This window comes from Lolium rigidum, chromosome 3 (assembly GCF_022539505.1).
Source record: "Lolium rigidum isolate FL_2022 chromosome 3, APGP_CSIRO_Lrig_0.1, whole genome shotgun sequence".
NCBI lineage: Eukaryota > Viridiplantae > Streptophyta > Magnoliopsida > Poales > Poaceae > Lolium > Lolium rigidum.
The window spans coordinates 321,049,370-321,060,926 of NC_061510.1; the positions used below are offsets into that span (position 1 = coordinate 321,049,370).

The window sequence follows — 11,557 nt, forward strand, 5'->3', positions numbered from 1 at the left end:
GAAGAAATCCAGCGTGCTATTAAACAAGCGCCGTCCAACAGAACACCTGGTCCAGATGGTTTCTCTAATGAGTTATTCAAATTCTACTTGCACGATCTGAAAAATGACTTGCTGGCTCTCTTCCAAGCTTGGCATAACACCTCTGTCGATCTGTCTGGGGTAAACCTTTCTTATATTGCACTTCTACCAAAGCGGGAGGTCCCTCACGAAATGTGTGACTATAGGCCGATCTCCCTACAGCACTCCATTCCGAAACTAATTGCCAAGGTTATGGCCAACAGACTGCAGCCGAAGATTACTGGCTTAGTGGACTCCATGCAATCTGGTTTCATCAAGGACAGATCAATCGTTGAAAATTTTGCTGCGGCTATTGAGATGATCCAATCAGGGAACAAATTGAAGCGTCCAATTATTGTCCTTAAGCTTGATTTCCAGAAAGCTTTCGACTCTATTCATTGGGAGGCTATTATCCACACCATCACTGCCAGAGGCTTTCCCGGAAAATGGATTATCTGGGTTAAGAAATTATTCAAAACATCACAGGCGCAAGTGGTTATCAATGGTCAATGCGGTAGGAAATTTAGAATCCTTAGGGGAGTGAGGCAGGGGGACCCACTATCCCCATACATATTTATCCTAGTTGCAGATATCCTACAGCAGATGTTCAGGAAAGCTTATGACTCTGGTTATCTAAAGCACCCAATTATGCAAGGCTCCCCCTTTCCTGCCTTGCAGTATGCCGATGACACACTACTTATTTTACATGGCTCTACCCAGCAGGCTACTTTTGCCAAACACATCTTGGATGCCTTCTCTGATTTCACAGGTTTGCAAATCAATTTTCAGAAGAGCACTTTTGTACCTATGCATATGACTGAACAAGAGGCCAACAATGCTGCATCAATTCTTGGGTGCCACACTGAAACATTGCCATGCACTTATTTGGGGCTGCCACTATCTGCAAGTAAGATCTCCAAACAACTGCTCCAACCAGTCATAAACAAAATTCAAAGGCTCCTGCCTGGTTGGATGCCAAGGCTTATGTCTCAGGGGGTAGAATTCAGTTAATAAACTCAGTACTCTCAGCGATACCTAATTTCTTCATGGCCTGTATTGAATGGGATCAGGCTAGTATTGATGTTGTAGACAAACTTCGTCGTGCCTTTTTATGGAAGAACAAGGATAAAATCCTAGGTGGGCACTGTCTAGTGGCATGGGATATTGTGACAATGCCAAAGAAGCATGGAGGGCTAGGTATCAGGGATTTGCGTCTACACAACACTGTCATGGCCAACTTCACCTCCAAGCTCCTATCTTCTGGCATTAGGCCTTGCCTCTCCTGGATGGCTTCATGGCATATGCAACACAACATACCAATTTCACCAACACGCCATGATTCACACTTTTGGAAATCAATTTGTAAGTTGATTCCTACTGTACAAGCTGCTACTTATTGCCACCAAAATCAACCCACTAGAACATCATTCTAGAGGGACAGTTGGACAAACCTGGGAAAACTGTATCTGGATGTGCCTGTTCTGTTCTCTTTTGCCACAGACACTGAATGTTCAGTTGCCTCTCAATTTGCTACTGACCACTGGGATCTGTCTCTAATCCATCCATTATCACACACTGCTCAGGCACAGCTCAAAACAGTCTTGCTTGAACTCAACAATCAACAACCAGGGATACAAATGACTGCAGGATCCAGGTACATGGTCATTACAGGCAAGCCAACGACTACAGGTGATTTTTACAGACTTTTCAGTGACAGAGGTCTGCTTTGGGACAATTCTAAATGGGTATGGCAACCTGTTATACCTCTAAGGCACAAATTCTTCCTTTGGCTAGCCTTCAGGAGTAGGCTGAATACCAAAGATAATATGGTCAAAAAATGTTGGTGTGCCGATGCTGGTTGTGATCAGTGCCCAGCACTCGAATCCATACACCACATTGCCCTCCATTGCAAGCAAGCTTCTTGGGTTTGGGAGAAACTTGACATTGCAGACATAGCAGCTTCAGCTAGCATTCTCAGTCAATTTGTCTCCACCACTGAGGAAACTATTGTCTGCAAAGCGTGGCCTATCTGTGTAGCTGCATGCATATATGGCCTTTGGCGAGCACGGAATGATAGGGTTTTCAACTACCAATCAATGAATAGGCAAACGCTTCTACGCCTCATAGCTGATGAATTGAGACTCTGGAGCCACAGATCAACTAGGATGAGAACGAAGATCATGTCCTGGGCACACAGGCTCACAATCTGAGATTTTTTGGTTTTTGTTTCTTTTTTCCTTCATCCCCCAGGGCTCTCCCTGGTTTGTAAATCCATCCCCAAACCCCCCTGTAACTCCTCTGGTCACCATAAGGTAGACTTCTGTCTACCTTAATATATAGAAATATATATTCCTCAAAAAAAAATGTGGTATAGTATGAAGCATTTGTTGGTTCCATGTTTATGTGACTTCCTGTTTGCTTTTCCTTTGATCTGCTATATTTCCACGATCCAGAATTCGAAGTTGTTGTACCACTCTAACTTGAATATCTGAAGTAAATTCTTGCATACATGAGACTGCCGGATTGGGGATATGTGGACAGAGGTGAGGGCCTAACCTGAGGTAGAAGGAGGCTGCAGGGAGGAACTCTCTCTCTCCTTAGGGTTACAGAGATAGAAGCACCTTATATAGGTCAGGACTGGGCTGGGCCAAATGGGCCACAACATAGAACAAGAAGACAGCCCAACAGATACACCAACAGTTATCCAACACTCCCCCTCAAGATGGGTGATAAATGTCAATCATCCCCATCTTGGCACAGGCAAGATTACACTCCTTTGAGCCCAGTCCTTTTATTAAACAGTCTGCCACTTGTTGTCCTGATCTCACATAAGCCAATGAGATAATCCCTGCATCAATCTTTTCTTTAATAAAGAATATGTCTATCTCCACATGTTTAGTTCGCTCATGCTCGACAGGGTTATTTGCTATGTTTATGGCAGACATATTATCACACCACACTTTCAAGCTTCCTTGCCTTAAAATTTTCAGCTATCTTATAAGGTTTCGTACCCACAACATTTCACCCAGGCCCTGTGACATAGCTATGTAATCAGCTTCGGCTGTTGATTTCGAGACAACAGATTGTTTCTTACTTCTCCATGCCACCAAATTTCCTCCAACAAAAACACAATACCCTGAGGTGGATCTTCGATCATCTAAGCAGCTAGCCCAATCTGCATCACAATACCCATCTACATTTAGGTGTCCATTACTTTTAAACCACACTCCTTTTCTCGGAGTGCCCTTCAAGTATCTCAAGATTCTTTGAGCTGCTTCCAAGTGTCCATCCCTCGGATCATGCATATAGCGACTCACTACACTCACTGCAAATGATATATCTGGTCTCGTGTGGCATAAGTATATTAGTCTTCCAACAAGTCTTTGATATTTCTCCTTGTCTATGGGTTCTCCAGCTGCTGTGATTTTATTATTCTGGTCAATAGGTGTTGAAGTCACTCGGCAGTCGGCACCCCAGCATGCCCATATCATCTAAGAGATCCAATGTATACTTTCTTTGAGATAGTGATATCCCTTTTGACGATCTTGCAATTTCTATTCCAAGGAAGTATCTAAGTTTTCCCAAATCTTTCACCTCAAAGGCTTGACTCAAGCATCCTTTCAGTTTTGCGATTTCCACAACATCATCTCCCGTGATGATAATATCATCAACATACACAGCAAGGATAGTTATTTTCTGCTCCGAATGTCTGTAAAATAAGGTATGATCTCCATTGCATTGACCATATCCCATGCCACACACCACTTGCCTGAACCTGTCAAACCAGGCCCGTGGAGATTGTTTGAGATCATATAGAGATTTTTTCAGTCTACATACCTTCTCTTTAGTTTCAGGTCTGACAAATCCTGGTGGCATCTCCATATACACCTCATCTTGAAGATCACCATGCAGAAATGCATATTTGACATCAAGTTGATGCAAGGGTCATCCGAAATTTGCTGCACAAGAGATTAATATTCTGACAGTGCTCATTTTTTCCACTGGTGCAAACATCTCATCATAGTCAATGCCATAAGTCTGACTATATTCTCTTGCCACAAGTCTTGCCTTATATCTCTCCACTTTTCCTTCTGCATTTTCTTTTACAGAATAGATCCACTTACAGCCTAGTGTATTCTTTCCTTTAGGGAGATCTGTCAACTCCCATGTTTTGTTTTTCTTCAAGGCCTCTAACTCTTCCATCATAGCATTGCACCATTTCGGGTCCAACATGGTTGCCTTCCAATCCTTAGGAACAGATACAGTTTGCAGTGAAGCAACAAAAGCCCGAAAAGAGGGTGACAATGCCTCGTAAGAAATATAATTTCCTTCGTCATAGTCATCATAACTCAGTCGCTTTGGGGGCCCAACTTTCCTTATCCCTTTCCTTATTGCAATTGGCAAGTCTAGGCTATTATTGGACTCAGTCTGAGATTGATTCTCCTCTGCAGAATCTACACTTGTGCTTTCTTGATTTTCTGGTCCAATGGGTTGCTCCCCCTGCCCCTGGTCTTGTTGCTCCTCCAGTGCATCTACTTGTTCCCTTTGTACTTGTCTTCTAGAGTACACAAGTGGATTCTGCAGCCATCTTTGTGGTGGTACAGGTCTAGGTGGTGTAGGTGTACCAGGAATTGCAGGAATCTCCGCAACAATAGGAATTTGTTGATGTTGTTGTTGGTTACCATCTTGCTGCTCTTGATCACCACCTTGCTGTTGCTCCCCCTCTTGAGCATCACCAAGATGGTCAAGCCCCTGGAACAAGCCACTAAGATCACTCTCACCGTCATAAAATGGTTCGACTCGCGAAACGTAACATCCATGCTTACAAATGTCCTCCTGTCAGTGGGACTCCAACACTTGTAACCCTTCTGTCTGGAGGAATAGCCAATAAAGATACATTTGATAGCCCGATGATCTAGCTTGCCAACAGATGGCATGTGATCCCTTACAAAACATGTACAGCCAAAGAGTTTGGGTGGTACAACAAAGTCATTGTTATTTAGAAGGAGTTGGCAAGGAGACTGCATACCTAGAATCTTTGAAGGCATTCTGTTGATCAAATATGTAGCAGTCATAACTGCCTCACTCCATAAGAATTTGGGAACATTCATGGTAAACATAAGAGATCGAGCCACTTCAAGAATGTGCCTATTCTTCCGCTCAGCAACTCCATTCTGGGGAGGAGTGTCAGGACATGAAGTCTGGTGCAATATACCTTGCGAAGATAAGAAAGCAGCAAAAGGTTTGTTGATATATTCAGTACCATTATCAGTTCTGGTCACTTGCACCTGAACATTGAATTGGTTTTTCACATAGGCACAAAAACTCTGGAAACAAGTGAACACTTCATCTTTGTGATGCATAAGATAAATCCAAGTCATTCTGGAATAGCAGTCAATAAAAGTCACAAAGTACTTCATGCCACTTACTGACACAACAGGACACGTTCATACATCAGAGTGCACTAACACAAATGGGGATACACTTCTGATCCCTCTACTAACATAAGAGGTTCTCATATGCTTAGTATATTCGCAGGCATCACAACATAATTTGGTTTTGTCCACTCCAGTCATTACATCAGGAAAAACTCGAAACATTTTATCAAACGCCATGTGGCCCATTCGATAATGATGAACTAGTGCCATACTCTCCTTTCCTCCAACAATCGCAGCAAGTACGGAACTAGCATCATGCCCCATCTTGTCACGATCTATGTGCCAAAGACCTCTATGCCTGGTTGCAGTCCCAATCTTCTTGCTGCTCTCCCTTTCCTGAATTAAACACATATATCTATCAACTATTATACGGTAGTCCTGCTGATCAATCAGGGCACTTAGATATAGCAGATTTACTGGAAAAGCAGGAACATGTAGAACTGATGACAATTTTATGTTCGGTGTACATTGCACCGACCCCTCCCCTTTTATCGATTGTGTTGTGCCATCTGCTGTTTGGATAGTGCCGCTATGTGTGGGAGGATACTGAGTATAAGAGTCAAACTCACTAATATTTCCAGTAACATGTTTGGATGCTCCAGAATCAAAAATCCAATCTGAATTAGCATTATGAATGGCTATAGAAACTCTATCAATATTACCTTCATCTTTGTAGACATAGTGAGCAAAGTTCCCAAAGGTTGCTTCATTTTGTCCTTCTTCCTTTGATTGTCCCTGAGAGGTACTGGTAGTTGGCTCTGAAGCTGCTGCCATATGTGCCTTGGGTGATATAGCGTGCTGCTGTCCACCACCCCTGCCATACTGTTGTCCATATGGTTGTCCACCACCTCTGCCATACTGATGTCCATATGGCTGTCCACCACCTCTGCCATACTGCTGTCCACCACCTCTTCCATACTGTTGTCCATATGGCTGTCCACCACCTCTGCCATCACCTCTTCCTCTGTAGCTTCCTCTGCCATGTGTGTATCCTCCTCTCCCCCTACTGGGTGTAGCAAAGGAGGTACACTGATGCTTCAAGTGTCCCTTCTGCCCACAAGTATAGCAGTCTCTCATCTCTTGTCTCTCGGTAGTGTAGAAGGTCGGATGAGGGACAGAATTGCTTCCCTTTGTCATATTCAGACGCACTTCCTCTCTGGACATAGCTGCAATGGCTTCTTTGAGAGAAGGGGTAGTGGTTTGGTGCAGTAAAGCAGCCCTTCTCCCCTCAAAATCTTGATTAAGACCTTTCAAGAACTTCATGACTCGCCGACGTTCAATCGAGCTTGCAGCATCACTCACACATTCCCCATGGGCAAGTTCCAGAGGATCAACATGATCTAAATCTCCCCAAAGATGCTGCAACTCAGCCACATATGCCATCACAGTTTTGTTTCCTTGTTGCAAGTCATGCACTTTATCCTCAATCTCAGCAATCAACATAAGGTTCCCCTTTCCAGAATAAAGATTTGATAGGGTGTCCCATACCTCTGAAGCTTTTGTGAGTGCCTCTACAGAAGCAGCAATGTTAGGAACCAAAGAGTTAAGCAACCATGCCACAATCAGAGAATTTATGGCATTCCACTGTTTCCATTCCGGACTGGTCTTGTCTGTTGGTTCTGCAGCTTCACCACTCACACGTTCATCCAGCCCTTTCGAGTTCAAAATTAACAGCGCCCTCCTTGACCACCGGAGATAGTTGGCCACTCCTTCCAACTTGATTTCATTCGTCGGCAGCTCAAGTTTCTGACCGATGTTGGTATGGGGAACGATTGCTCCCCCTCCAGCAGATCCTCCTCCATCTCCTTTGGTAGTGATAAGTTCTGCCAGCTTCTTCAGAGCCTTGGCCAAATCCCTGTTGTCCCCCGTGCTTGACACCAAACTAACCTCTCAGAACCACCAGAGGACTTACCCGCAGGATGCCTATTCGTCTCCTTACTTGTCACTGCCTTCCCCTCCTTGCCGCCGCAGCAGCCTGCTCCCTTCCTCTTCCTCTTCCTCCTAGCTGCCACAACAGACTAGGCTTCCAGATCGGCAGTCCTTCCCGTCGTTGCCCTCACTGCCCCTTGCTCTGATACCATGTGGACAGAGGTGAGGGCCTAACCTGAGGTAGAAGGAGGCTGCAGGGAGGAACTCTCTCTCCTTAGGGTTATAAAGATAGATGCACCTTATATAGGTCAGGACTGGGCTGGGCCAAATGGGCCACAACATAGAACAAGAAGACAGCCCAACAGATACACCAACAGTTATCCAACAGGATATGTATCCATTGCAAATGTAGTGCTGGAGGTAAATAATAATACATATTCCTTAGTGCAAAACATTGGATAATAAGTCAAAGTGAAGATCAGGTGTAAATTTTTGATAAATAAGGTTGTGTGCATTGAATGATACAGGTCCGGGTCTAAGTCCTCTTTTTGGAAAAAAATATTACAATTTTTCATAATTATCAGCCGACTTCCACGCTTCTCTGCAACTTAAAAAAGGACGAATTTCCTTTTTTTTCCTCCGATCGCTGGTTTCATCCAACACTTTTTTAAATAAGACCATTTTTCCCTCCTACCAAATAACATAAGGCATAATCTCTACTACAAAAGATGACGAGGTTCCGTGTTCCGCCTCATTTGTGTTTAGCTCGTTTTCGTCGTGCTCCTCCTCCTTTTTTAGATAAAAGGCATGGGAATGCTCGACTTTAAATTAACTAGTAAAGTTGTTTGTGCTTTGCTACGGTTTTTAGATTTAAAAGATCCATCGGTATATATAAAATTTATTTTTATATTCATCATATACATACTACCAATTTTGGAAAATTAGAAGATCCATGCATCTGTAAACATAAACTTTGTTTTGTATTGACTTGGATTAAAAGAGAATCATTAGTGTGGATCCACTTCAATTCAAAGAGAGTCATCATTGGCAGATATATTGCCCGCAAACAAAACGATTGTGCGGGAGAGTACCAATGGACGATAGATGACGATCCAACATTACTAAGTAACTTTAATCAAATTGACAACTAAATGCATACACAACTATCAAACAATTCACTATTGTGTGCATTGATCAGTACGAACATCCTCTAGTCTCTCATAAATCTCTAGCAATACCACCGAATCTAATTTTCTATGTCTCTCTAGCAATCAACTAAGCCCAATGTTGCAGCAAAAGTGCAGCAGTAGCGCATCATTCCCTCTATCCCTGACCAACGCTAATCATGCACAATCAGCTGCGGTTTCTCATGTTTAATCTACCGCCGGTGACTGGCGATCCATAGTGCATCATTTACGTACGCTGTAACCTCCATTCGTAAAGGAAAAATACTGCATCATTTGCTTTATCAGCTGTATCTTATCGTAGTATTATTTATGCACTTCAAAATCAGATAACCCACCTAGGTTCTGAGAATTTCAAACAATACAGCGGCACCTGATGCGAAAATCATTTTGTCAAACACCTGGCCTGGAAGAACCTGCATGATCCATCTCTTGCTGAACATACGAAGGAGTTGTCTGCAATACTCTTCCATATCATCTTTTGATATCAGGGGATAAAAATATAGGCACTAAGTAACATAGATCAACAGACCATGATGAAATAAATATTAAATGTGTACTGTACTGACATAGCAAGCAACAACAACCATACCTCTCCCACTACTGTACTGTATTTTTCTTGGTTAGTAGCAGCACCACCTTGCTTGTTATCCTAAATCAATTGGTCGACTTGATTCCTGCTGCGTGACCAATAACGATGGATAAATCGATTACCAGAGTGGTCGTTGTGTAAATCCTTTTCGAGCTGGACCTTGAGCTGTGAAGATGGATAATGAAAGAGCTCCAATTGGTGTGAAGCACACTGTCCGCAGCGTCAACTACGCCTGCCTGCAGGCGCGCGGCTGGTGCGCGGGTTCTTCGTCGTGTCTTCCAGGACGATACCTTATTCAGATGAGGAGAGAGTAATTGGCAAGCACCGGTAGGAAGTCCCACAGGACCACACGGTGCCTACCGCTGGATCGATGGCAGCTTCATGAACACAGACATGATTCACACATGGAGGAGCCTGCTGAATTGCTGATGTGTGGCCACATTGTTGGCTTCTACGCTGCCGCGAAGCTACAACATTGCTACCGCTAGCACGGTAACTGAAGGAGCCTAGGCTACGACGGCAGGAGAAGACTCGGTTTGGGGCAACTGATTTCATTGATAGGAATCGTTGCTATATATAGCCTACAAACAGCACATGTCTTGCACAACAAGAATAGCAAGATCAGGCCGTGATTCAGTTAGAGATATTGACAATATCTAAACAATAACTAGGCTATCTGTTAACACCCCGCCGCAGTCGATACGTTGGCGCTTGGCAAAACGCATAGACTGGACCGGAATGACTGAAAAGACGCCGTAGGTAGTCCTTTGGTCATGATATCAGCCAACTGCTGAGTAGTAGGCACATGGACGACCCGAAGTTCGCCGAGAGCCACCTTCTCGCGCACGAAGTGAATGTCTAACTCAATGTGCTTCGTTCGTCGATGATGAACTGGATTGGTAGACATGTACACTGCTGAGATATTATCACAGAAGACCACCGTGGCTTTGGAGGGAGGAGAACCGAGCTCGTCGAGGAGTTGCCGCAGCCATACACAATCAGCAACAGCATTGGCAACCGCACGATACTCAGCCTCGGCGCTCGAGCGCGAGACGGTGGGTTGGCGCTTGGAAGACCAACTCACAAGAGCACCGCCGAGGTAGACGCAGTATCCGGAGGTAGAACGCCGGGTGTCTGGGCAGCCTGCCCAGTCCGCATCCGAGTAGGCGACGATATCGAGCGGAGAGGAGCTATGGAGCAAGAGGCCAGAGCTGGTGGTGCCACGGACGTATCGGAGGATACGTTTGATGATGGCGAGATGACCATCACGCGGATCGTGCATGTGTAAGCAGACTTGCTGTACAGCATATGCAAGATCAGGACGCGTCATGGTCAAGTACTGAAGAGCACCGGCGAGGCTGCGGTACTCGGAAGGATCGGCAACCGGGGCACCAGCATTGGCGGCGACTTTGGGGAGAGTGTCGACGGGTGTGGTGGCTGTTTTGCACTGCAGCATACCGGCGCGCTGTAGGATCTCCTCGGCGTACTGCTCCTGGCTGAGGAAGAAGCCACGAGGCGTACGACGCACACGGATCCCGAGGAAGTAGTGCAAGGGCCCCAAGTCTTTCATCGCGAACTCGAGCATGAGCTTGTCGATGAGAGCGCGGAGCAGCGTTGAGGAGGATGCCGTCAAGACGATGTCGTCAACGTACAGCAAGAGGTACGCCACGTCAGTGCCCCGCCGTAGGATGAACAACGAGGCGTCAGAGCGAGAGGCGGTGAAGCCAATGGTGACGGCGAAGGTGGCGAAGCGCTGGAACCAGGCCCGGGGTTCTTGCTTCAAGCCATAGAGGGACTTGACGAGCTTGCAGACATGGTCCTTGCGGTGAGAGTCGACGAAGCCGGCCGGCTGGTAGCAGTAGACTTGCTCATCAAGGACACCGTTGAGGAAGGCGTTCTTCACGTCTAACTGGTGCACAGGCCAGTTACGTGAGGAGGCGAAGGTGAGCACGGTGCGAATGGTCGCCGGTTTGACAACCGGTGAGAAGGTCTCGCCATAGTCGATACCAGGTCGTTGGGCAAAGCCACGAACGACCCAGCGGGCCTTGTACCGCTCGAGAGAGCCGTCCTCACGGGTCTTGTGTCGGAATACCCACTTGCCGGTGACGATGTTGGTGTGAGGAGGCCGAGGAACCAGCGTCCAGGTGTGGTTTGACGAGAGGGCGTCAAATTCCTCCTGCATCGCCGCACGCCAGTTGGAGTCGCGAAGAGCCTCCCGAACAGAGGACGGTAGTGGCGACACCGTCGTAGTGACGACATTGGCGTAGCGAGGGTTCGGCTTGACGATGCCGTGGCGAGCGCGAGTGACCATGTGATGGCGGGCGGGTGATGCAGCAGGCGCCGAGCTGGAGGGCGCGACGTCAGGCGTTGAGGACGCGGTGCCACCAGCGGAGGGAGCCGCAGAGCCCATCGCAGAT

The 11,557-nt window shown here is 45.9% G+C and overlaps 1 protein-coding gene across 1 annotated transcript; it reads right to left on the bottom strand.

Moving 5' to 3' along the window:
- Positions 1-1,847: 1,847 nt before the first annotated feature.
- LOC124696957 lies at positions 1,848-7,100 on the bottom strand. The gene is made up of 3 exons (XM_047229613.1): positions 6,158-7,100; positions 5,637-5,831; positions 1,848-1,994 (listed from the first exon to the last, which is right to left on the bottom strand). Exons 1-3 carry the CDS (start codon positions 6,476-6,478, stop codon positions 1,848-1,850), a joined length of 663 nt encoding a protein of 220 aa, XP_047085569.1. The 5' UTR covers positions 6,479-7,100.
- Between the last annotated feature and the right edge of the window lie 4,457 nt (positions 7,101-11,557).